Source organism: Cyrtonyx montezumae, unplaced genomic scaffold, assembly GCF_038088225.1.
Source record: "Cyrtonyx montezumae isolate F1298 unplaced genomic scaffold, pur_monq_1.0 scaffold_0, whole genome shotgun sequence".
NCBI lineage: Eukaryota > Metazoa > Chordata > Aves > Galliformes > Odontophoridae > Cyrtonyx > Cyrtonyx montezumae.
Window position 1 is genome coordinate 52,514,324 of NW_027071824.1, and position 27,233 is coordinate 52,541,556.

The 27,233-nt window shown below is 43.7% G+C and overlaps 1 protein-coding gene across 3 annotated transcripts in view; it reads left to right on the forward strand.

Annotated features, from left to right (window-relative positions):
* Positions 1-27,233, forward strand: part of SCML4 (Scm polycomb group protein like 4) — a 53,834-nt gene that overhangs the window by 16,402 nt on the left and 10,199 nt on the right. For all 3 annotated transcript variants that reach the window (XM_065735541.1, XM_065735533.1, XM_065735524.1), the window contains 5 exons: positions 2,599-2,807; positions 6,223-6,352; positions 8,286-8,486; positions 10,981-11,175; positions 25,137-25,400. In XM_065735541.1, the coding sequence (XP_065591613.1) occupies positions 2,607-2,807; positions 6,223-6,352; positions 8,286-8,486; positions 10,981-11,175; positions 25,137-25,400 (991 nt within the window). In that variant the 5' untranslated portion in view covers positions 2,599-2,606. The remainder of the gene's footprint in view (positions 1-2,598; positions 2,808-6,222; positions 6,353-8,285; positions 8,487-10,980; positions 11,176-25,136; positions 25,401-27,233) is intronic.

Sequence of the window (27,233 nt, forward strand, 5' to 3'; positions counted from 1 at the left end):
CCTTTGATTTTTTGTCTTCGTTTTATCTGCTCAAATACTTTACACTGAGGTTATTCTGTGCATGGTCCTGTTGGCTCCTGTATGCCAGCAAATGTGGCCAGGGACTTAAGAGGTTTTGCCAGTGGAAGCACCACGTGCCTCAAGTCCAGAGGACAGGGAACAAAATAGATGGACTGCTAATATCTAGTGTATTTCTGACTGCCATGCATTTAATATCTCATTGGTTCTAAAAAGAAAATGACATTTTACTCAAAGAAGTTCTCTAGGTCAGCTCCTGTCATCTCTTCGAGTTTTTGGGGTACCACCAACTATCTATCACCACCAAAAAGGACAATGCGAAGTGCAGTGTTCAGTGCAGATCCACGTCCAGTGTCTCACAGCTTGCATCATCCTCACATTTTGCTTCCAGCTTCCTGCCCTGTAATATGCCACTCTGAGGACACTGTGTTTTGAGAGGGGAAGAGACCCAGAGAGTGTCACTCAGAGAGTGCTACAGGGAGAAGGATGCATGCTGCTGTAGACAGAAGGAAAGCACTGATGCTCAGGATAGAGTCAGCCCTTCCATTTGACTCCTGCTGTGGTAAGCCTGATGCCTCCTTTAACCCTGAAACTACACTTTTCTCAGATAAACCAGACTTCTATTTGGTAATAAACAGACTTTCACAGTGGGCTTTCAGGAGGTTCCTGAGCTGGCTGAGCATAACTGGAGGATGCAACCACAATGTCCTTGGACAATGTGGTACAAGGTGGTGGCAGCTTTGTCACACAGTGCTCTCTCTAACCTGTTGCTATACATCCAGCGTTTGCATGAGAGTTTTAGGCAGTTGATGTTAAAGACTGGAAATTGTATATTCAAAGGATAACTCCTGTCATATGTAATGGATTTGCCTGAAATGAGCAGATAGGCCTAATGTTATTTTAGAAGTCCATTTCTAACATATTGCAAATAAATGTATTTACTGGGGGTAGGGAGCTCTCTATTTTTGCTCATCCAACTACTGATTATCTAAACTGCAGAATGGGTAAGACCAGAAGAGTGAACCAGCTGTGAGTGAGCCATGCTTTCAAAGTTCTGACCAGGTAGAAACTATTTACCCTTGGGGCAGGGGATCCCCAGCAGCAGATGCTTCTCACCAGGCAGTCCCTTTGCACCATGCAGGAGTACAGCCTCATTTCATTGCCAGCAGTGTCACCTCTGCTCAGTCTGATCATGGTGGCTTCTGAAATTATCAGATTTTAATTTGCAGTTTGTAGATTTTGTAGAAATCAGTAGTTGTAGTAATGAGCAAACCTCTGCTTGCTCTCTGTTTCTTTTGAGCATCAGGGATGTGCTGGGACCACGTCTTCAGGCTTTTCTCTGTAAGCGAGAGGGCCAGGAGTCAGCTCTGTAAAAATGTAAAGCAAGGAGTCTTCTGTTATCACTGGCCTGGGGGAGCATGAAATTGAAAACGTCAGCCGTAGCAAGGCTTATCAGAAAAGCATGAGAATTGCTTATGCCCTTATGCCTAGCAATGCATGCTGGCTGGGGTCGGGGTTAGCATTCTGCCCACGCTCAGGAAAGCAGATGCCTGCGCAAACCAACATTCAAAAAGCTATTTCTGCATGGGTTTTTTATTGACCTTTGTTAGCACATGACCCTCGCCAGAAGCTATGAAGAATGCTGTGTATTCCCTTGATACTCTGTGTATGGTTGTATATTTGTTTTCTTTATTAAAACTTGGACAGAGGGAAATGGACCAGATTCCACTCCATTACTCCTGTTCAACTTCATCAGCTGCACAGAGTTGTGATGAAATAACAGCTTTTGATGGAGTACATCCAAAAGTCCACTTCTAGCATGCGTGGTAACAGATGCTATAAAATTGCAGAGAGTAAATGTTTGGCAATCTTCCTACTTTGTGCCGGCAGCCTGGCGGTCCAGCTCTGTCTCCCTGTTTAGGAGTGCTGTGCTTTGTGAGATGGGGGGAGGCTTGCTTGATGTGGGCAGTACTTCCACGGTGAGGAAGGAGCTGCAGGATCAGAGGGTCCTAGAATAATACAGGTTGGCAAGGACCACGGGAGGGGATCCCACTGAAAACAGGGTGGGAACATTCGACAAAGAGAGAGTTACTCACTGCATGAGGAGGTTGCTCACCAATTCTCTGGCAATGCCAAAATGAGGGCTTGACAGAGACACAAAGGTACTTTCTAATGGCTATGGGAAAGCTCTCAGGGATCCTAATGGGTGCAAGGAAGTGCCTTCATCAACTCATCTGCAGGATGCAGGGTAAGGATGCCATTGTGGGATTCACTGTAAGCCACCCGCAATAGAGATCTCACCACCTAATCCAGCTCCCTGTGCTGTACGCTTGGTCAGCAGGGAGATCTGGGCATGCCTGGGGACTGGTCTCACTTTAGAGCAGCTGAATGTGGTCAGTGAATTACACCCAGGAGTGCATACCTGTAACGTATTTATCGCTTCTTTATGATCCACAGTAAAAGACAAAATGACAACGTGAGAAAATGTGCTACTGCTCGGTGTGCTGATGAAAAACTGCAAAATGAAAACTGAGTGAGAAGCTCTTTTTTTCTTTCTCCCTGCTCCTGGCTGACCCACAGCTCCTGGGATGAGCCACTCACCACCCCTGCCCGCCATCCAGGACCCTGCAGCCATGCCATCCCCACGCACTGCTGGGAGGAAGCGAGGCCGGCCCCCGCTGCAGCCAGCACCCATCAAGGTGGCCGTCCACAGCCTCTTCTCTGCACCCACCGGGGCTCTACCAGTGGTAAAGATCCCAAAGAAGAGAGGGAGGAAGCCTGGACACAAGGTAGATATGTCTTTTCCAAGCTCCTTCTTCACCTCCTGCTATCAGTAATAAGTTTTGCCCTTGGATTTCAGGGGAAACGCAGGAGAGGAGGCAACTTTGTGCCAGTGTTGGGTGGAGAAAACAATAGGATCTCTCCTCTCTCACCCTATTAAAAATATTGGATATTTCAAGTGGCTTTTTGTTTTTGTTTTTCGTAAAAAGTGGCATATGGAAACACTTACTGATAAATTATTGTTTACTTCAGTATTAGGTTAAACCTTCAGGATGGAAACATCTGAATTCATTTACTTTAGTCACTTCCAGGTACCAACGCTGTTTGCAGTGATGCTGGGTCACTTGTAGGCTCTTTAGATAAGAACTGTTCAATTCTGATGTAATAATACTGCGGAGATGTGGTGAAATCAAGCCCTGAGTGGTTTGCTAGATCTCACTGCGACCTTGTGCGCAGTGTGTCAGCAGTCTGTCTGTCCATTTACAATGGATCTGTAATGTGAAAAAACATGCTGGTAGCACATTCTGCTCCCCCCCTGTCACACCCCTCCTCCTGTGTGAAAGCCTTTCGCTGAACACCAGGCGGGGAGAATTGGAGAGGAAGGCTCAGATTTGCTGTGGTGCTGCCGTGGCATTGTGCTTTGGATCAGCGTCAGGTCAGCTGGGCACTGCCATCAGGATGATGTTATTCCCTAGGGAGTAGCAGCTAGCAGTAAGAAATGCTATTACAATTGATGGCTCAGTGTTCTGAAGCAGACGCTCGTGGTCTGTACCACCCGAGGTATCTGGCCCTGTGCTATTTTTTTTTTACATTATAGGATTTGTACACCAAAGAAACATTTTCTGGGAGGAGCCTTTGTACGCAGTGCACCCAGCTGAAGCGAGCTGCTCTGCCTGAGCACAAGTCAAAGATTGCCTTTTTGACAGGGAACTTGAGCTTGATTTAATTAGCTTGCTAATTGTACAACTTTCAGATGCCACAAGACTTAAATGCATTTTGAAAAATGACACTATGGCCAAGTGGCAGACAACCAAATTCCTTATAGTAACCAGATAGCCAAATTATTACAGAGCAGATGGAAAAATACTTCTGATTTTTTAGCAAACTAGGAATTTACAGCCTAGATTTAAATTTATTTTGACCAAGATGTGAATACCATACATTTTTAATCACATACTCTTTATATCCAGATGACCCGTTCTCTGTTTTCATAAAGCAAATCTCTGTGTCTTCCTAAACTGACATTTCACCACGCTTCACTGCAGAGCAAAGCCCCTTTCTCCACTCACCTGTTTATTTATTTATTTTTTCACAGCTTCTGTTATAAAATTTCACTAGCTGTTTTTTTCCAAAAAATCATTTGGTACCTGATGCCAGCTGTTTGCCAGAGAATCACAGAACCACAGAGTGGTTTGGGTGGGAAGGGACCTCAAAGCCCACCCAGCCCCAACCCCTGCTGTGGGCAGGGCTGCCACCCCTAGCTCAGCTGCCCAGGGCCCATCCAACCTGGCCTTGAGCACCTCCAGGGATGGGGCACCCACAAGCCATAAGACATCACATTTTCCTAAAGCACAGAATTCTTCCTGGGATTCTAAATCTGGTTAGGAAGAGATCTGTCCAGCAGCCTTGCCTGGAAGAGGGAGGACCTGGCCCTGCTGTGGAGCAGTGCTGCCACAGGGGGTGAGCAGTGCTATAGGGCATCCAAATAACAGGCAGCAAAGTCTGGGGAGAGGAAGACTGTATCTGGGAATTGCTATTGCTCATCTCCCCGTTTTTGCTACAGGATGGCAGAAATAGCAGCTCTGCTGACTGCTCCGTGTGGTTGTGCAGGGCATATCAGAAACCCCAGAGCTCACCCAAGTCCCCCCTGTCGTGGAGGTTGTGTAATCAGATTAGCACACAGCCTGCATCAAACAGATGAAAGCCTGCATGGTCCAATGCACCACAACTTTGCCAAGCAGACACACTTGTTTTCTCCCTTACCAGCTTCCTCTGGTCCCTTTTCCACGGTCAGTAAGATCAGGGCTGTGGTTGTACGGTGCATTTTAAAGCAAACATAGCCTTTTTATCTCATGCTGTACTCAGTAAACCTATGGCATTTGGTATTCGAAAGCCAGTTTGAATGCCTTACTGCAAGGAATTCCCAAAGTGCTCTGGCAGATTTGCTATGTCTTCCCTATTTCTCTCTCTCTTTCACCACTTCCTTCACTTCTATTTTCACGTATTCTCTAACTGCCCAGCTCTCATTCAGCTGGTGGATTAGGTTTCTGATAGAAAAGAATCAGTCCAAGAAAAGACACCTTTAATTCAAATACCTGGATCAGCACTTAGTGAGACTGCTGTGAGTTTCAGTACCCGGAAGGTATTTTAGCCATGTTCACTATTATGCTGTCTCTTGTAATCAGGCATTGTTTTATTTTGATCAAATGAAGGCATAGTCTATACTGCCCCTAATAAAAATGGCATTTATCTGTACCCGGAGGCTGTAGAACACGTACTGTTGCAATTAAGTTTTCAGTAAACTGCTCACTACACCAGCAGACTGTCAAGAAGGGGCTTGCAAGCTGCTGAGAGTTGACAGTACTTGCCTTCTCAAAGATTTAATATCAAAACCTCCCTTTGGTGGTGGTAGGCCCAACATCCTTCTCTCTCCCTTCCTTCATTTCCCGTTCTCACTGTCACACTAACAGCGATGTTTGTTTTACATGGTTGCAACCATAAAACATGGACAACATAAATCTTTATCCCAAATAATCTCTATTCTCCATCAGAACTACTGGAGGTTTGGGTCTGTAGCTAATGGTTTGGCTTCATTTCTACCTAAAATACACGGTGATGTTGTGCTGTAAATTCACACTGTTTTTCCTCTCTGAGCCAAGCTGTGGGCCATGAAGATTGCTGAGTGTATCAGTGCAGCAGTTGTTATTTACTGTCTGGTAGTAGCACTCTATGGACCACGGTCTGAGCTTATTTATACAGGTGCCAACCCAAAGGAGCCTCATGGTGCCGCTGGATCCATAGAAGTTCTACACCCCCATAATCAAGAGCAGAATTTAGCCCAGAAGTATGACGCGGATAAAACACCCGCCTCTCTCCTGTTGTGAATCACTGGGAATTATTTACATGCACATGAAACAAGTTGTAAAATGCCATTGCTCTGATTTGTTGGAGTGTTATGCCCAATTTGCTCAGGTGTAAATAACTGCCCCGTGGGTGGCATAATATTTGCATCCCATAACTGGAAGTGTTGCTGCCTGCTACAAATCAGCCCTGCTGCAGTCTCCTGCCTCCTGCCAGAACAGAGCTCCTGGCCCACGACTGCAAATTGCTCCCAGGTGGGAGCTGCTGGGGAGGGACACATGCAGAGTGAAACTGGAATATCTTGTGTTTGTTTTTGTTACCCACACAATTGTTTTTTTGCAGCTGAAGTCTCGTGTCCTGATGACTCCCCTAGCAATCTCTCCACCAAGAAGCACGCCAGAGCCTGATGTGAGCTCAATCCCACAGGACGCAGCCACCGTCCCCAAATCATCCACCCCAAAGGCTCTTACAGGTATGTGAGTTGAAGCATGCTGCATTAAAGGGGTGAATAGAGCCCACGGCTGGCAGCCAACTGCTGTGCATTCCAGAACAAGCACAGCTCACGAAAACAGGACATTTCCAGATCAAACTGATGGGCAGTGACACACAGCAGAGCTCTCCTGAAGGATGATGCTTTGACAGCTGTGTGCCAAGTTTGGCAGAGCCCTTTCATTCTTATGAAATGCAGACATCAGCGTCCCACAAACACCCCCATTTTCTATTTTGCACTCTCCCCATCATCTGTGTCATGATGATCAGACCCAACACAGTTACCTCTACAGGAAGAGAAAGGCAAAGAGGGGGTTAACCAGCACCTAGAACCCAATGGCTCACAGCAACAGCAAAGCTGGTCATTTCTGATGGTATTCTAACTTCTTTTTGCTTATTAGAGCAGAAGGAACATAGGTCAATGCCTTTAAACTGTTATAAATGAGAAGAAAATCAACAAGACAGTAGATTTACCCTGAGATTTCAGCAGAGAAATGGATTAGATAACATTACATTCTAAACTAAACATATAAATCCCATTATTTCTTAGCTGGGATGCACAGAGGAGAAGTTTTCCATCTGCTCTGGTAGCAAAATGATACTAAGCATGGCAACGATAATAATATATTTTATTCTCATTTGTCCCGTCACATCTGAAGGCTGCAGAGTGCCAAACGGCATCTCACATTATGCTGCACTGCAAGATGTGGCTGGTGCATGAAGGCTCCAGCCAGGACAGGGATGAAGGGATGGAGGCAGGCCCAAGCTACCAAATCTGGTGAGGCTTGGCACTTGGCAAGCTTCACCTGACAGCCTCCTCCAACCCATGCATGCTGCTGCTGTCCCTGGGTGTGCTGTGCCTTGACTTGCTTGGTGCTTCAAAGGTGCATGGTGCCATGTAACAATAATTATGATGGCTATTATGGCCCTGTTTACCCAGGATATACTGCTTGAGCCCCTTCTGCCGCTGGGTGAGAGATGTGGTGGCAGAGTGTGCTGTGACAGTTGCACTAGATTTTCATTATGGTGATGCAAACTGTAAATTATTTCCAACCTTACGCAGCTGTCATCATGTCCTCCACATTGCTTGATGTTTTTTTGTCACATATCTGATTTCTGTCAGAGGATAATGTTATATTGTCTGAGAGATGACAGCTCCAGTGCACTCAGCCAGCTATTATAATACATCTCACTTTAGCCTGACTTCAGGCTGTGTCTCGGTCGCCTGTAGTTACCTCAACACCAGCTCTGTGCCTCTGAGATGTTAGCTTCAGCCAGGCTTAAAGGTGCTTACACAAGCACAGGGAGAACACTGATTTTTTGGCTATTGCAGGCAAGCCTAATGGCACTGAGAAAAACTGCCTGCACCACCTTGTGGACCATACTGCATCCCTTGCAGATGGGTCTTCATGATCCCTGTGGGCTTGTTGCTGCAAGCAATTTCTGTCCCATTGGTGTGGTGCAGCATGCAGGACGTGGGGGGTCACGTGGAACCGGCCCCTAGAAAAACATACATACAGAAAAAAACAAACAACAGAACACCTGAAGCTAGAGTTTAGCTGCTGCTGAAACACCTTGGCTCATTTCTATCCTGCACTCCCTGGGCCCCTCTTCTGCTCACTAGCTGGGTGCATGCGCAGCCTGCAAAGCCCAGACCCTAGGCACAGACAAGGGAACTTGCAGGAACTCCTTGACCTCAGCTTGTCCTCATCTGTGACTATGAACAAAAGCCCAAGCTTCACTAACTTCACGTAGGCAATGGGTAATTAGCAGAGTGAAGCCTGACTGTGCCATCACAAATAGCGATTCACGAATGGAAGAGCTCATGAAATTAATAGAAACACATAAATCTAGCATTTGCTCGGTGCTCTGAAGGGTGTTTTGTAAAAAAACATATTGGGATTTTGTCCCCACAGTCTGCATTTACATCAACAAGCAAGCTAATCTGGGGCCATACCTCGACCAAAAAAAAGTGCAGCAACTTCCAGAGCACTTTGGGCCTGAGAGACCTTCCTCGGTCCTGCAGCAGGCTGTTCAGGCTTGCATCGACTGTGCACTTCAGCAGAAGACTGTCTTCTCACTCATCAAGCAAGGCTATGGAGGAGAGATGGTGTCAGGTATGGCATTTTTGTTCAAGGGAGTGAGTGGGAGGCCAGTAACAAATGGAGTACCCCAGGGGTTGGTACTGGGTCCTGTCCTGTTTAACATCATCATGAATGCTCTGGCTGACGGAATAGAGAGCATCCCGGTAAATCTGTGGATAACACAAAACTGGGGGATCAGCCAACTCAGCAGAGGGCTGTGCTGCCACCCAGAAGGACCCCAACAGAGAGGCTGACAGGAATCTCTGGAGGTTCAGCAAAGAGGAGTGCTCTGAAGGAAACCATGCATAAGCTTCAGCTTTTGATGTGAGAGTCGAAGCTGCTCTCAAATGCAGGAACTGCAGAAGTCCTGCAGCAGCCTCCAATGGAGCATCATTAAACAAATACATCGGAGAGAACCAGAGATCAGAGGGAATTTCCCAGGAGCTTCTCATCTTCCCAGAGTGACACTTCTCACTGTGTCTAGGTGACCTCTCATGTCCCATGCTGAGGCCTTGGCCTGTCTCTCAGACTGAACATGGAATTGTTTTTAATCACTTCAGGAGATTTGTGTCACAACATTGTTTTGGGACACGGGAATGCAGTGGAAATGAAATGGTGGGAGTGTGGGAACAACACTCTCTGAAGAGCTGCTGCAGCTGAGTCAAGCCAAGTACTGTGAGCTCTAGCAGTTATAGCAGTTGTACAGGGGACCATGCACCATCAGTGCCAGTTTCTCCCTCTAATTCTACGTACTCCGTAACTACAGGTGTGCCTTTCGTAAGAGACTTCAGAAGTATGTTAAAAATGACACAGATTTGGTCAAAGAAATATGAGACTGGAGCAATTTCGTGCAAAACTTCATTGTTTTTTCCCAGTTCTCTGCTGTATGTTTGATTTTCATTGCAATCAGGAGGGTCACACTGTCACCAAGCCTGACAAATGCTTTGTTCTCAATTCCTCTGTGCTGGCCCGGCCTCAGGTACCTGAATTAAAGTCACCTGGCCAATATTTTCCCATACCTCTCTCTTCTGGACACCCAGGAGAGATGATCGCCCTCTGGTCATGGTGGAGCTCTGAAACTGCAGCTCCCTCCCATTCCTGCAGCAGCACAAGCAGATTTTTTTATCATCTTTCCATAGATCAGCTCATGTCTGCTCAGTCAGATGTGGAGTCCAATCCCTTGTGGTAACTCAGGCCAGCAGGAAATCTCTGAAGCTGTTCTGAAGCTAACGAGTCTAAGATTGGAAGCTGGATTTGGTAGTAGTGACTGGAGAATGGAGGACTGAAAAAAGCCTTCTGGGTGGTGGAGTTAAGGCAGCCATATCACATAGTTCTCCCTGTAAACTTGTTGGCACTTGAATGTGTCCTGCTTCAATTGATTCCCTGGGTTTGTTGTGAACCCTCTACCCCTCTGGGGGCTAAGACCTGTGCCATCTTTGAATCCTGACTAAGTATACTCCTTTGACAGCTTCACCGAGGCATTTTAATTTCTTTGCTTTCACCCTCAAGTTCAACCTTGATATATATATCTAGAAAGCAGTTCTCACTCTACTGGTGCCCACCAGCTCACTTCAGGTTTCACCAGGACTTGACAATCCCTCCTCTATCCTGGAATGTCTTGTCCAACATCTGGAAATCTTTTTATCTTTCGCAATGATGTGTCAGCTGGGTGGCTCATGGGCACCTATGGTGAACTTGTTCCATCTTTTCTCCTCTGACTAGATCCTGTTGAGACTCTTCAAAATAATAATAATTATTATTATTATTTTACATATGTATATATGGCCTTTATTTTTAGTATTGTGTGTCTGCCCATTTACATTATTGCAGTTCTCACTCCTTTCTGTGAGACAACCCAGTCTGCTTCACCATGGAAAATGCCTTCCAGCTTACAGGGCCAGCAGCATGCCCTTGTGCCAGTGTTGACCACTGCTTTTTTCTGGGCACAAAGGCTGTCCTGCTGGCAGAGCCTGTTGTCTTCTCCACACTCACCTCTCACACACAGTGATTTCCATGTTAATGAAAGATTTCTCATAGATTAAGGAATACCAGGTAGACCACCAGCACCACCTCTCCTTTTCCTATACATGCGATTATGCCGCTAAATAAAGATTCTTGATTTAGTCGGGCAGACCACTCTTCAGCAGAACCCTGATACCTTTTATTCTGTTCACAGCCACATCTTTAATTCTCATTTCCCCATTTTCTTTAGAACTTTGGGAACTGCATTATAATTGCCTACTTTTGACCATATAGTGCAGTTTTCAGTTGGATGCCTCTTTCAGATACCTTTGCGCTGCTCCTTGTACCAGGCTTCATTTTTCAGCGCTCCCAGGGAAAAGTGATCTGTGTCACATGAACTCAGTTACTTAAGCTCTTCTAGTCTGTTTTGCACTTGATGTGGGGTGACTGGGTAAAATACGTTAAGACATACAGACAAATATTAGCATGAAATCTTACTCCCTTCTCCCAAACGATAACCATCCATACCTTGCTGAGTATTGAATGACTCATGTTTGCTTTCCAGTCTCAGCATTTTTTGAGGGGAAGCAGCACCTCCTGAACCTTCTGGCAGTGAACAGCATTGGGTATGTCCTACGCTTCCTGAAGAAGTTGTGTCGCAGCCTCCTGTGTGAGCACCTCTTCAGCAACCAGCCCTTCCAGCAGTATGGCGCCATGTCAGAAAGCGTGGAGGTGTATGAGGACAGACGTATCGAGGCAGGTAGGCTGCCCTGTCAATGCATGCTCCAGGTTTAATAGTGCTGAAGAGATGGCTAGATATGCTGAAGATATGCTATATCAATGCAGGTCCCTGGGAGATCTTTCCAGAGGGAAGCTGCACACAGATCCACAGTGTTTTTCCTGGTGGCTATAGAGGAAGTTCTCAGCTGAGAACCACTGTGTTGAGACCCAATGTTGACAGGGACAGTCTTCTGATTGTTTTATACCTTAGTCTTCCTTTCTAAGGAAAGCTTGTGTAGCTCTGTTGTCCTTGTTCCTACCAGTTGTCTCCCATAAATTCTGGCCTCCTCTACCATATTTGGCCCTGGGGTAGAAGTCTCAAAGGAGCTGAAAGAGAGATACAAAGTTACAGTTTCACTAGCAGGATCACCCCAACTTAAATTATTTTACTGTCTTTCATTGACAGTGATATGAGTGCCAAGGGAGCATATTCTCTCTCATGCACTCAATTATGATTCTTCACGTCTACAACTACATTCCATAATTTGCTTGTTAGCCAGGAATAGTTGAAGGGTGTACTTTACACATTAAAGCTGAGAGCAGGGTGTGCACACAGGCCAGAAACCTTTTTGTGCAGGGAAACTTAAGGGAGGAAGTAAAGGAGCCTCCACTGAAAAGCAATATTATTTTCCTTTGAACTAAGGCATTTGCAGCAACCTGAATGCTTCTGAGAGGCCGAGGGATTTTGGTAGAACAGAATGAGTGTGACTCATGTGGTATGACATTTGTCTTTGCATTTGCATTCATATTTACACATACATTTACTTTTGCTTTTGCTTTTGCATGGTGAGGCTATATGTGATGAAAGACTTCAGAATTTCTGCGATGACTGACACACCCTGAATATCTCCCCTTCCTCCCTTTCACTGCAGAAAAGAGTGCTGAGACATGAGTGCTGAGAGTCAGGTTCTGCTATCACATATACTTTACAGCTTATTCCAGCCTGGCTGCTGCCTGTTTGGTGCTTTGACACCAGCAGGTTATCATTAGCAATGTTGCATCATTGCTTGCAAGGTGTGGAAGATGTAGCACTGGGCCCCGAGAGATAGATAGACTACAAGACTGCTTTTGTTGCAGGCAGATAAATAATATTCCTATTCATAATGAAAGGATATACTCAGTAGCACTGGAGCCTGAGCCTCTGAGTCTCTGTGCGGTGCTGTATTGCCTAAATCTCCTTCCCTCCTCCCTGGAAGCCAGCATTTCTCTGCAGCAAGGTCAGTGCAGAGGCCCCTCTGCTTTACCGAGCAGGGACAGGGCTTCCCTGCAGTGGCAGTAATGAAGGACAATGGGAGGCCTTCGTGCAGATGCGTCTGAAAGAGCCTCTGTTGGGACAGATCTTGCAAGGAAGGTGCAGGGCAATAATAAAGCACGACAAGAAGTCATGCAAAGCAGCCCCATTTTTCACTGTGTCTGATTTCCAGCTCATAATTGAGATGTTCTTTTTTTTTGTTAAAACCTTTCAGACTCTGTGTACCAATGAATTTAACACATGTATTGACTTCGGTGCAGTTACTCTTGATTTACACTGGCAGATGTGAAAGGCGAGGCCGGCATCGTGTCCAGTCATATTAATCCACTTACACCATACAGGCACCACCTTTTAACCTTGCCTCGCAGCACATGCCCCTGAGCCATTACTCACCTGTGCTTGCAGCCAGCTGCCAGATGTTAATGGCTCACGTGGTCCAGGTGGGATTTGTTGATGTATGCATATATCACTTACAGTGATGCTGGCGTGCCTCAGAGCTAGCACCCAGCACCCATGTCTGCAGTCAGCCTTGCTGACACTGCATCACCCTTTCTGTGTCTGAGTTAATAATACCTTGTACAACCCATGCCTGGTCCCCTTTCCACAGTCAGAGAATCGCAGAATCGTTAAGGTTGGAAAAGACCACTAAGACCACCTAGTCCAACAGTCAGCCCATCCCCACCATGCACACTAATCACATCCGTCAGTGCCACATCCACACATGTTTTTAATGCCGCCAGGGATGGTAACTCCACCACCTCTCTGGGCAGCCTGTGTCATTGCCTCGCCTCTCTTATTGAGAAAAAGTTTTTCCTACTTTCCAACCTGAGACTGTGGCTTGGCACATCTGGGGACATACCCTCCCTGCTGCTCTGTCTTCTGGATGGTATTGCCAGCTGTGAGGTGATGTGGAGCTGTGAGAGCAATTTGAGGGAAGCAGCTGTGTGAGGATCCCAGGTGTTTGTCCAAGAGATGCTCAGCATCATGTCTGCCTCATAGTGAAGCTTGAGATATCATCTGCCCCCATGGCAACTGGGCTCAAAGCACCTTTAGTCCTACACCCTAAAATTTTCCATGGCAATGGTAGTGAATTTTCAGCTAGAAAAATAGAAAATCTCATTTAACTCTGCAAATAATTCTTCATGTGTGCTGGGGCAACATGCATGAGAAGCCAGTGGGGCAGGGATCTTGTTCAGTGCCCCCATTTATGCCCTCTGCCGTCAGCAGGTAGAGACACTCTGCTACATCACCAACTTTTTGGGTGGGAAGATGAGCTCCTCCTATGTACAAGTACTGAAAAAATGGTCTGAGAAGTGCCATGTGCGCTGTGAGAGCATGAGCAGCAGGCAAGGCACCAGGCTAAAATTCAGAAGCTGGGTTTATCAGGGACTTCCCCATGGATTACATGAGCAAAGCACACTTCCTTGCCGTGCCGTTATTTGAGCACCTGTCTAACGATGGCAGCCGTTCTCGTCACCGTGTGCAAAGTCCTTCTAAAACTGCTAGAAGAAAAAGAATAACATGAAGGAAAACTACATATTATTATGATCAATATTGACTGTTCAAAGAACCAAGTAAACAGCAGCTCAGAAATTTCAAGCCCTGAGAGGACAAGAAAAATGTTGTCTTTCCCCTTTCAATTGCTGTGGCTTGTTTAATCTTGTCTCGTTGCACACTACAAGGAATGGTGCTTCTGGCTTCACAGCACATGCAGAATAAATGGCTTTTATGGCTACCAGTAGCTTTGGATCTCTTCAGCATTTAATTACCTGCAAAGGCCATTTATTGCCTCATATATTCCTCTGGCATGAACATTATCCCTTAAACAATAAATAAAATACTAAGGTCAGACTTAAAGAAGGAAGCACAAACCATCCAGCCATGGTGAAGTCTCAAATCTGATATCAGCTCTCCCTCCAGCAGCCAGCCCAAGGGCAAGCCTCCTTCCTCCTGGCTGTTGTACCTCCATAGACTCACAAAATCAGTAGGGTTGGAAAGGACCTCTAAGACCATTTAGTCCAACAATCAACCCATCATCATCAGCCCATTAACCCATAAACCCAGTCCAACATTTTGGCTTGCCTGGGCCTCATTGGGCAAACAGAAGTTGTTTTAGGCTGCATATAAAATAAATAATACAGTCAATGTATATTAGCACCAAAGTTATTTCTAATGTATTTTTTATTGGAACATAAAAAGCAGAGAGCAACAAAAACATAAAATGAGTGGGATATTTGACCTTGCTTTTGTGAAACTAATGTGTCAATGTCTGCTTTGATGGCAGTGGATGCAATTCTTCGTAAGTTTCCAAGGTGTTCATCAGAGATTTTTGATGAAGTATTACTCTTCCTGTACTTCATCCTTGACAGTAATCATTCACAAATGTTTGTACTGCCAAAAAGTGACAACATGAATATGGCATGATTGTGAAGTGAGGGATTCTTTTCTCTGGTAAGATAGAGCTTATAACAGTCTAGGAAAGAGAGATGACCAAATTTTACTTGGAGTCGAATGTTTTTTTGCCACTCTATACATTCCATTTGAAAATTTGTGGGTAATTTATTTATGTTGACTGAAAAAGGAGTTGCAGATATACCAAAACATTGATGATTTTTTTTGTAATCTTTTTGAATTTTTTTTGTAATCTTAAGACCTATTCTCAAATTCATTTGTCAAGATGGAAAGCACAGCTTCAGATCTTTTGCTGTTCATAGGACTGTGTTTAGCCAATGTATCAAAATGCATAAAATTGTTTGCCACAATTTGAGCTTGCTGTAGTTTGAGTTCCATTTCAAATGCTGTTTTGGATTGAAATATAGCATGGATAAGTTGATTTTCAATGTGAAGATGCAGGTTTGACTTGTTTAAATGAGTGGTCAAATCACAGAATCATGGAATTGAAGAATGGTCTGAGTTAGAACGGATCTTTCTACCAAAAATGCGATATCTGTGAGCCATTCTTAATCTTCAGATTCTGGCACTAATTTTACTCTTGCTTCCACAAAGGACATGATTTCATTTCACAAATCATAACAATCATAATTTAGCGTTTTACCCCAACTTAGCCACCTTCTTTCAGAAAAGTAAATGATGCCCCCATGATCAGCATCCACACTTATAAGGAACTCCTGGAATTGGTGATGATTCACAGAATCACACAACTGTAGGGGTTGGAAGGGACCTCTAGAGATTGAGTCCAACCCCCGGCCAAAGCAGCTCCCTAGACCAGGTTGCACAACACAGAGATGATCACAGAACTTCAGTGATTTAACATTCAACAGCTTGCACAAAAGCCATCTACTTTTTGTATCATTTTGCATATCACTACACTCAGTCCCTCAAACTTTACTAAACTGACAGTTTTAATGACAATTTGCATGACATTATCCATTTTTAAAGCTTTCACAAATAATTTTTCTTGACATACAAAGCAGTGACGTTTCATCAAACATGAGTTGCCAGCGGCAATTGCATCATCTTGTATTAATTTCATAAGTCCCTCTTTTTTACCAACCATCACCAGGGCACTGTCAGTAGCCATACCAGATGTGTTGACAAAAGGATAAAGAAAATTGCTTTAACGTATTTTTTTACTGGTTCAGACAAATCGAGAGATTTAGCTGTGTCTGTCAATGGCACCAAAGAAGCAGTTTCTTCATTTCCCTTGAATATGGAGCTAAGCTATGAAGTGGAATTTAGAGAAAGGGAAAAACATGTTTTTTACTATATTGATAGGTATGCATAAGGCAAGTGAATAAAATGATGGGCATAAATGCATGAGGCGTAATGAATGATATGGTATCTACTACAGAAAAAGTACAGCTGGGTACAAGCATTGAATTCAAGCCTTATATGCTCCATCATGTGGAGGATGCACAGACACCTTTTGAGAGCCCTAGTCAGGCAAAACATGATTGCAACTTGTTTTTAGCTTCAGGTGCATCTTTAACTATGTTTTAGATGTAGAGTTATATTATTCCTTCAGGAAAAACATGAAATTAGGAGCAGAGTCCTTGATTTTAAAAGATTTAAATGAAGGTCGATGATGGAATTTCCATTACTAAACTTGTTAAATATTGATACAAATATCTGTTATCCATCATGTTCATATTTCATGCAGTCAGATTGACAGGCATTGCCCAGGTATCTGTCTACAGCCAATAGTAACAAACCCTCCATCAATCCCAGTGTAGAGTGCATTACCACTAGGACACATCAGACTTCTCATTGCTAATGGGAGGAAGAGGATGATCCTCGAGATCCTGAACCTTGTGTCAGTTCAAGCTGCTCCATGTGTTCCATGGCTGTGGAGGAGGGGTTTTGAGTCACTGTGTACTGTGGACTCCCTCACTCCCAGGGCTGCTTGCACTGGGACAGGTTGCCACCCCTGGGGAGAGAAGAGAGCTGAGGGGAAGAAGGACAAGGGGCTACCTAAGCTGTTTTCATTGGAGAGCTCTTATAGCAATTTTTCATTTTATTTATTTTATTTATTTCATTTCATTTCTTCAATGAGCTTGCTGAATTTTGCTTGGAAGTTCTTCAGTTTTTCAGCTCTGTCTTTGTCCTCACCATTGTTGCCCACTTTTTTAACCCTCTAGATTAAAAGCTTAAAAGGCACTTCTTCCTTTATCTGTCTTCATTTATCTTCTTTTTCAGTTTTTCCTTTTCCATTTTGCTACCCAATAAATAGAAACTCCCATACAAAAGCATTTCTTGTCCCATGAAAATAAACCACACAATTTTTCTTGAGAATTGTTGAGCCCAGTTTTATCAGCCTTACTCCGCAGGACTTATCTGTTAGCAGTAATTATACAAAGTACATCAAAGTGGCTTTCGGAGAGTAATATTGCACAGCATCTGCTTGAAGAACATTCATCTGTTGGCAAAATGAATGCAGAACGGGAGATTAAAGCAAGTAAGGGAAAATCTGGAGCAAATTGCAGGGGGGCACACAGTTGTGTGTGTTTTGATGGTGCAGGCTGTGGGCAGAAGTGAGAAGGGGAAGGTGTGAAGTGATAGGCAGCACAGCTGGGAGATGGACAAGGGAATGAATCTCCACCTCTCACTGGAAAAAAAATGCAAATGTGGGTTGAGGAATCACCAACCACTTACGGTGGGCTTCTTCAGGGATCAGTGAAGGGGAAGCAAGGCGTTAGGGCCAAGCCATGTTGTGTCCATATCACAGAAGAAACTCCAGACGAAATATCGGAAAGTCCATCTGAGCATTGGGCAGAGAGCAATGCAGATTTCATGAAAGAACTTACACCTGTGTGTAGACATGAGCACAGACCCATGCTCTGTGTGTCACTGAATGAGTTTATCAGTTGTTAACAGGCAAACACAGCTTATTTTACAGCTACTGCGCTTTGCTGTAGACATCTCATGTGATGTGTCTCAAATAATTTGTTTTTCAAAGAAAAACACTGCTGTTAAATATTTGAACTCAGTAGAGTTCAGGGAGATTCATCATGGTGATAACAACAGAAACGCATTCAGCACTTTATCTGCAGAGAATGCCAGGACATAATGTGCTGCAATTTCCAAATAACACAGTTGTTTTCATACAATCTATTCTATACACAGCTTTTTGTGACTTTTATCAATGCTGATTAATAAGCATAAAGGCTACACTGCAAACTACGTGGATAGAAAGGTAAAGCACCCTGAGTGTTGCTGGAAGCTGGAGGCAGAACAGGTGGATGGCAGCCTCCTGTCTCTCCCTGCCTATGCAGAATATTGCTGCACTAATAAGGCACAGAACGATGCAACCCCAAGAAATCCTCTTTTCATGATGCGTGGCTCGGTAAAACATAAAGATGAGGGAGATGGGGTCTGAAATCAGGAGGAAGAGATGAAGGGAACACTTTGCTAAAGGCTGGGTCCATATATCACTGATTTCCCTTCACCTTCGCTCATGGGTATTCAGTACTTAAACAATTTGCCTGCACTGTGAGATACGACTAACATGTCTCCATTGCAACACAAGACTGTCATCGTCAAGTACTTAAAATAAAATCTCTAGGTGATTTATACACACAAGCACCTCTTATTATTAAATCTAAAATATTTGTCAGCATCTAGCTTGCAAATTTACTCTCCCTTTTTACTCACTTTGGACAATAAAACTGTGTAGATCTGTTCCCAGCCAGTTTCATTTCCCGGTTCTACTGCATTAAACACAATGCAGCTCTCATCTGCACTGCAAACACTCGGGAAAATGGGGGAACAAAAATCTCTGAGGTCTTTTAAGCAGGGCAACATTGCATTTTGTAAAATTATCTAAAACATTTAGATCCTGATGTTAGCCGTCTGGCAGCTTTTCCCTGGGGGATTCTGCATTTCAATGGACAGCAAGGGTGCAGTGAGGTGATGCATGGTGCACAAAAGCCTCAGACTGAGCCCTTGAGAACTCATGGCAGCTTTCATCTCCATGGTGTGACTATGGTTTCAGCACTCACAGTACGTACAACCACAAGCGGATGAGGCTTATTTATATCTTCCTTTTCTGATTGCTGAATAACCTCCCTTCCTTCCGTTGTGGGTGCAATTGTGTGAACTGTGTGTTCCTATAACCGAAGCAGAGTTAACCTGTGGTGCTCGTGCACTGTAGGAGCACCTGCTAAGGGGTAACATCGTATTCTCATCACACTGCATGTCTGGACAGCCTATGGAAGTAAAAGGAAAGGGCTGTGCTGTTATCCCAGAGTAAATCACAGCAGGATGACCAGGAAAGCCTTAATCCATCATGGAAAGCTCTTATCTGCAGATGGAGGGAAGTAGGCTCAAGCTACAAAGCAGATAAGGTGCATGGTCTGTTTCTGACAGGGTGGATATATGTGAGGCTGCTTGGCAGGCACAGGAAAAGATATCTATTTAATCTTTTAAGAGCTGATGTTAAAACAGAAGATAGCTAGTTAGTTCAGAACCGAGGCATATCTTCACAGTGTTTAATACTGTTCACATCTCTGCTCTCTCCCTCTTTAGCTTACCCCAGATGGAACTGATGGCTAAAGTCACATGGTGTGTTTTTCTCTGCATTTCTGCATTTTCTTTCTGTGGTTTTTTTCATTTACTTGCCATTATATGAAGGTTGAGATGCAGGCAAAAATATGGGAAATCCTCCTTGAAGAAGATAGTTTACACGGATCCAAATTGTTGGTCACCTGTGCTAAATTTTATAGCTAAAGAAAAAAATGTATGAGTGAGTAGTGTGGTGAAAGAGTTGTACAAAGTGTAAGGCTGTGCTTCCACCAGTCTCAGCAAGAGAAAAAGAAAAGCAGATATTCAGAATCTCTAGATGAAAAACAGATAAATTTGGTTGTTTCTCTGGAGAAACACTGGAGTGAGTTACCCACTATTTGGCAGCAGCAAGTCAGTAAGCTAAAGATAAGGGCAGGAGCAAAATGCATGATACTAGCCAGTGGGACTCTGCACAAAACTGTGCTTTCTTGTTTCCCACTAGCACCCATGCAGGAACTGGAGCCAGGACTGGGGCATACAAAACACAGGGAAGGCCCAAATGTACAAAGAGTCTATTGAGGAGATTTTTGTCACTGTGGTTGGCTCCTCTCAAAATGACTGGGAGATGACACAAGGCTGGCCCTGATGGGAGGAGAGGAGAGGTCTGGGGAAGCTATGATATCATACTGCTTAAAATATTGAGTTCAAGCTGGTCAACACATTATGGAAAATATATGGTAGCACTTAAAAAGGTGCAAGGAAGTGTCAAAGGGAAAAAAGCATCACTAAGTAATATGGGAAATAGGAGACAAGATAACGAAAAAAGAAGAGTGGGAAAAGAAAGGAAAAGAAGGAAAGGAAAAAGAAGGAAAGGAAAAAGGAAAGGGGAAAGGAAAGGGGAAGGAAAGGGGAAAGGAAAGGGGAAAGGAAAGGGGAAAGGAAAGGGGAAAAGGAAGGGGAAAGGAAAGGGGAAAGGAAAGGAAAGGGGAAAGAAAGGAAAGGGGAAAGGAAAGGAAAGGGGAAAAGGAAAGGAAAGGAAAGGAAAGGAAAGGAAAGGAAAGGAAAAGGAAAGGAAAGAAAGGAAAGGAAAGGAAAGGAAAGGAAAGAAAGGAAAGGAAAGGAAAGGAAAGGAAAGGACAGGAAAGGAAAAGGAAAGGAAAGGAAAGGAAAGGAAAGGAAAGGAAAGGAAAGGAAAGGAAAGGAAAGGAAAGGAAAGGAAAGGAAAGGAAAGGAAGGAAAGGAAAGGAAAGGAAAGGAAAGGAAAGGAAAGGAAAGGAAAGGAAAGGAAAGGAAAGGAAAGGAAAGGGGAAAGGAAAGGGGAAAGGAAAGGAAAGGAAAGGAAAGGAAAGGAAAGGAAAGGAAAGGAAAGGAAAGAAAGGAAAGGAAAGGAAAGGAAAGGAAAGGAAAGGAAAGGAAAGGAAAGGAAAGGAAAGGAAAGGAAAGGAAAGGAAAGGAAAGGAAAGGAAAGGAAAGGAAAGGAAAGGAAAGGAAAGGAAAGGAAAGGAAAGGAAAGGAAAGGAAAGGAAAGGAAAGGAAAGGAAAGGAAAGGAAAGGAAAGGAAAGGAAAGGAAAGGAAAGGAAAGGAAAGGAAAAGGGAGGGAGGGAGGGAGGGAGGGAAAGAGAAAGAGAAAAAGGGAAAAGTCTGCAAGGAAAAAATGTTAATGGGGAATATAATTAGAGTAAATACATGTAGTAGAACATTGCAGGTGGTGGAGGTGGAGGTTATGAAATGGCATGAAGTATGAGTCTGTAAGGAATGGCAGTTGTGGCAGGAAGCTACCAGCATGGAAACAGGGAGAGAGAGAAGGAGAGGGAGAGGAAGAGGAAGAGGGACAGGGAGAGGAGATTTACTGTAGGGTTCAGAGCTTTTGCCTACTGGAAAGATTTTAGTAGGGCTTTTTTTTTGTTGTTTTCTTTTTTTGATGAAGAGAGTGGAAGATTATATCTGCCCAGAAAAATATCAGCTATGGATCATCTTTCCTGAATATACTCTTCTCCATTTCCTGCTTCACTTGCAATTAATTTTCACTTTCTTTCCTAATGCACAATGGGATACAAAATTTTTTTTTTTGGTCTTTCCGGAGTGCTGCTATTCTCAGATGCTATCAGAAGTCCACTGTATGTGATCCGCATTCACACATGCACTGTTAGAGCCAGGTGGCATCCTGTAGTGTTATAAAGATACCCCTGAGGCAAACTACTTACCATGCTACAGAGGTGAGAGACAAAACAAGTACTTTTCTTCATGCTAAAGGAGAATTTGGTGCAGAGGTGATGGATAACCTGACTGAAATCATGCAGCAGGGCTCAGATATGAGCTACAAGTTCTCACATTGACCCGTCTTCAGGAATTTAGCTGGGAAACATGAAAGCTGCTACCTTCAGAATCTCAGCTAAATAAACCTGAATTTTTAAACTGGGAAAGTAGCCTTTGCTTTTGTTTTTGGTGGCGATGTCTTGTTTTTTTTCTCTCCTCCTTTGCTACATTTTAAGGTGTGCTGGACCCAACAAACTTCCATTTCTCAAATAAGTTTCCTGTTGACCATTCCTGGATAGGAAAACTAATTCACAGTGGCTTGAACACCTCAGAATGGTGAAAAGTTGTAATGGAGATGACTGTACTCAAAGCAAAGGCTCAAGGCAGCTTTCACATAGCTCTGCTTTAAAATTGCCTACATTCTTTCAGTAGTGTGTGCCCTTCTGCTAACCAGCTAGAAAAAAATCATACAGGAGTGCAACAAAATGCAGAATGGCTAAGTTACAGATTTATGAAACTGTTGTATTTTAAACCTCAATTAAGAGTTTTATTTTTTTCTATTGTCTTAGAAAATATGTTTTCCTTTAGTTGGTCGAAGTGGGATTAGTAGCTATAAAACCCAGATACACCACTGCTTGAGCTGCAGATTGTGCAGCTTCTCCATGGTAGAACTAACAGGGAGTGAACACAGGAAGCTTCCACAGTCTTCTGAGTTTCTGGATGGTGAAGCCTGTCCCTCTCATTGTGTCACTCTCCAGTGCCACTGTAAGCCTGTGAAGTCTAGGGCAGGTGAGGGGCTCACCAAGGGCTTTGACACACACATGGCCAGCAAGACAAGCAGCCTGTTTAGGCCAACATTTTTATATTGCTATTCCTTCTCCCCAACAGAGCATGCCTACTGATCCTCCAGCATCCTGCTACTCTTTTCTGGAAGACTCCCCATTTCCTTTTGGTTGGGGCTTTTTAATGCTTGATCCAAGATTGCTAGCTTCTTAATAGTGGCCAACATGTTATGTTTTTAGTAATTTTTGAGTCTTGTTTGCTCTAGTTATATCAAAATTGTCCCAGCTAGAAGATGCGATTCCTCAAGTTTCATTGGCTAGTGCAATTTTACAAAGCAGCCCACACTCAGCAGGCAGCACAGAGGCTGACCAGCACCTTTTAAAAAACCATGACTTAAAACCCATAGCCACTCCAACTTGAACGCCAAGTCTCCTTTTTCCCAGTCTGTGATCTGTTTTTCCTCATGAGCTACTCGTGATCAGGAACTGGTAACCCCAGTGAGTTGCTTTTCTATCCTACTGACCGCTGATGCCAATCTGAAAACTGGGAGCTCAGAAAAGGCTTGCTTAGAAACCTATCTGTGTGGGATGATCTCTGCTCCACCTTGTCTAATTACATGAGTCACTTTTCAAATTGCCAGTGCATCTTCGTCTTGGGCATGTTGCAAACAGTAACAAACTGTGGCTCCCGCCAATCTATGGCAATGGAATCACAGAATCCTTATAGAAGGGACCTTTAAAAGTAATCTAATACAACTCCTGCAATGAACAGGGACATGCACAGCTCAATCAGGTTGCCCAGGGCATAGGCACCATTACTCCTATCATGGAGCCAAAAGCAGAGATAGGTGGGACAAATTCATAGAATAATAGAATCATTAAGATTGAAAAAGACAGCTGCTATCATCTAGTCCAAACAGATCAAGAAGAGTCTTATCCAGAGTTGGTATCAGAAATAGCAGCATCTGGTTTTTCTTCATAGTCTCATACACAACTCATTCATTACTTTCCACTGGACATTTTCATCCATGCAGGTCTTATTTTACATAGATTACTGAGAGTCTGACATCAGTCAAAAAATCCCTGGTGTCCACTCACAAATTTAGGAGTCATTTATATCCATAGTAATAAAAGCTGTATGCTGTTTATTTAGCAGGGCTGTTCTAACGTGCTGTTTGTTGTTTAGACAGTCTGTATCTTCTTCATATTGTAATCATATTAAAAAAGCATTCTTTTCCTGAAATAAAGAGGTAATGATTCACAAGAGGCATAATTATTCCATGTGGTGCGGGCAGGATGCTGCAGAAAGAGCTGTCTTCTTTATGCATAAGAGGCTTTTATTGCAAGTGTTCTACACAGTAATTAAATTCCTTTGAATGAGAATGCTTGATTGGATTTTCTTTGGTTTACTGGGAGGAGTCTGAAAAGCAAGGTAGTTATCTCAATTGCTATACAATTTTGACATCTGTTGAAGGCTAGGGAGAAAGGTTCAGAGTGCCAGCTTCCCATCTCCCTTATGTTAGTGTTATGTTACCTGAATTCTGTTGAATTCATCTGAATTACACTATATTTGTATTCGTGTAGCAATCAAGTTCAGAATCTCCTGGCAGAAAGCATCAGGCTACCTGAATGCACTCTGCAAGAATCCAAATTGTCTAAGGGAAAAACATAGAGTAATGTTACTTGCAGTTACAAAGGCAAGGGCCCAAAAGTGAAGAAACTTCACATTCATGGCTGTCCTTCCAATAGTTGCCTTACAGTGATTCCAGCCTTGGCCCAGAACAGGGCAAACTTTTAAGAGGCAGCAGCAAGGAAATGTAAAGTGAGATAATCACATAGCAGGAATCTGTGCTGTGACTTGACATGTGAGCCAGAATGCTGGTGTGGTACAGCTTTTGAGTATTGAGTTGTCAAGCTACATCACCTTTGTTTAATATCAACGATTGTATGCAGCTGCAAAGACATTTTTCAAAAGAAAATATTAAGAATGTAAATTAAAAGGAAAAGACTATTACATACAACCTCAACATGTATTAGCAGTGGAGTTTGGGTCTCTTAGCACAAATTACTATTTATTAATAAATTTTTCCTGTTACTGAGTGTCAGGAGATGTGTGACACCATACAGGTGATTTCACCCTGCTTGAATGTAGCTGGGGGACTGTACACACAATAGGGACAGTGGCAATTTCAGCAGCTCAGAGCAACATCATGGGGAAAAGGGAAGCGCTTTCCTAATCTGCAGATTCCCTGCCTGCCTGTTGCTGACATTTTGTTTCACCCAGCTGGAGTGGGAACCTCCAAGGCAGAGACAGCACGTATGTGTAGGGGTTGGATTCCTGACACTCCTCATTCTCACACTGCCCATTAAACCTCTGGCCTTGGTGGTGTTCAAGGAGCACCAAGAGACAAGTGAGACCTGCCTCTGCCTTCCCACCCAGTGGGAGTGGGAAGTGGTGGGAGAGTATTGCCCTGTACTAACACAGATGGGTTGCATCAAGGCAAAGATTTCCTGTCATGATTCTACTGACTTCTGAGAGATTGTGCTCCTCTTCATCATTTATTAATTCTCAGAAAGGATACCTCCTAGGTCCAGCCTGTCCCTGCCATCCAGCTGTCTGTACAGGAGGTTTGAAGTGAAGCTGAATGTTGGTTCCATGTTTACTGATTCTTTCTTTTTTTGTTGAGCAGAAACAGCCATCCCTGAGGATTACCTGGATCCAGCGAATATGAAGAGGTACAGCACGGATCCCACTGACTCTGCCTTCAGTTGTGTGGGCTCCATGTATGCCATGCGGCAGAGTCCTGCAGATGGACATCCTGCTGGAGGCTCCTCTTCCTCCTGTGGCCATCGTCCTGCCCCGATGTCCTCAGGGAGGTCCTCCTCTGCCAGCCTGCGGCACCACGCCTCCAGCCCAACAAGGAATGGGACCTATCCTGAAGGAAACACAAGTGGTAATATAATATATTCCTATTAGCAGTGTGTTTTGCTATGCTGGTGCCACGCTGGAGTCTTAACTCGTTCCCAAATTCCCAGGAAAGTTAGTAAGGTGCATTTGCATTGACATGCACTCAGACCACGTATGCTTTCACTTTGAAGGAGAAATAATAACCTATGTAAACACAAAATCAATCTGTTCATCATTAAGTAAAATGGGGAATGTTTTCTAATGCTGTTATTAATTATGTAAACGTATGTATTATGTATAATCGAGTGGCAATCACAACTGCCATTATCAATTTGCAGATATAAATATTAATATATAAGTCATTCCTCCCAAGATTGATACTGCTTACAGACAGGTTAATTGCATGACACCAGCTGTGTACAAAGTACCATACAGAACAAATTCAAATATTAGTGCCTATCAAACAGTTTAGCAAAAGATTTTGCTTCCTAGATGTGTAGCCAACCTTACCCCTTTAAATATAAGCTACAGTAAATTTTATTTTAAAAAGAATGCCCAGAAAAACATATTCTTAGGAATCACGTGGCTCACTGCTCAAGGCTTTTTTATCCTTTAGGGAAGAAAAGTCACTAGAAGTTTATCTGCAGATTCAAGAGCTGACAGAGGAACCACTGCTTTCGATAACCCTTCCTCTCCCCTCCCTTTGTATTTTTTTCCAGCTATCCTCCTAGGATTTAGATTCTTTGGGTCGATCGCTCTGCCTACTAAGGGCACTCTGCTGGTGCCGAGCCCTCTTAAAATGGGACTCGTGGCAAAAGATGGTTTCCCTCCAGGAAAGCTTTCCTGGCAGGTGAGGTGAGGGGAGCAAGTGGGACTACAGGGGCAGCCTGGTGTAAGGCAGAGTAGGGCAGGGGATGGAGCAGATGCTCACAGTAGAGAACTAGCTGAGGCAGTGGCAAACATGGTTTCTAATTCTAATTCTGGACTGTATTTGGTTTTCTCCAGCTTTGTGCTATATTCCCTGTTAGCCATGACTTCTTTCACCCCCAGAAAAGATCTGGCTTCATCAAATGGGTTAGGTGATTCCCTGAACTTCTGCTAACTTTGTCGTTACTTGCATTTTTCAATTTCTCCATTAACAGGTCTTTATCAGTAGCCATGTGAATAGTGTCATCACCCCTTACTAATTATTCAAATTTCATTTATTCATTTTTCATCTTGAAGGTAGATCTAACAAAGGAGTTGAATATCTCAGCTATTTTCAAGTCATTAATTTCTTCCCCTTCCTCATTTATTAATGGAATCTACTGTCACTCCGGTTACATTTTTTCCTCTTGATATATTTGCTGTAGCCTTGCTGATTCTCCCTAACCCTTTTGTCCAGCATTAGCTCTTTACATTGTCTTTCTGCCCTTGCATTTCCTCTGGAAACTGCAAGGGATTCTGCAGTGAGACAAGATTTAACAATGTTGTGACTTGCTTGGTTTGAAAATTTTTATCATTCTGGTTATCTCTTCGTAGTGTACGGGAAAAGGTCAGAGCAGCTGAGACCGAAGTTCTGCCTAGCTGTGCATCTTGTCTCCAGCATGAGGCATGCCCCAGGGCAGAGTTGAGTGCAGGCACAGCAGTGCTTCCCCAGCACCCTCTCCACCTTCAGAGATCCGTGGCTGAAGGACTTTGAACCAGAAGTGCTGGATTCATATTGAGTAACCTGTCATAGGTTTTTCTCCCTTAAATTACCCAGTGGCTTATTGAATACACTGCACATTTTCAGCATCAACAATAATGGTAAAGTTCCTGTACTTAAAAAGTGCATTATGTGGAGAAAAGCCTTTGTATAAAGGATTTGAATCTATGTTCAAAAGTCTGAAGCTTAAAA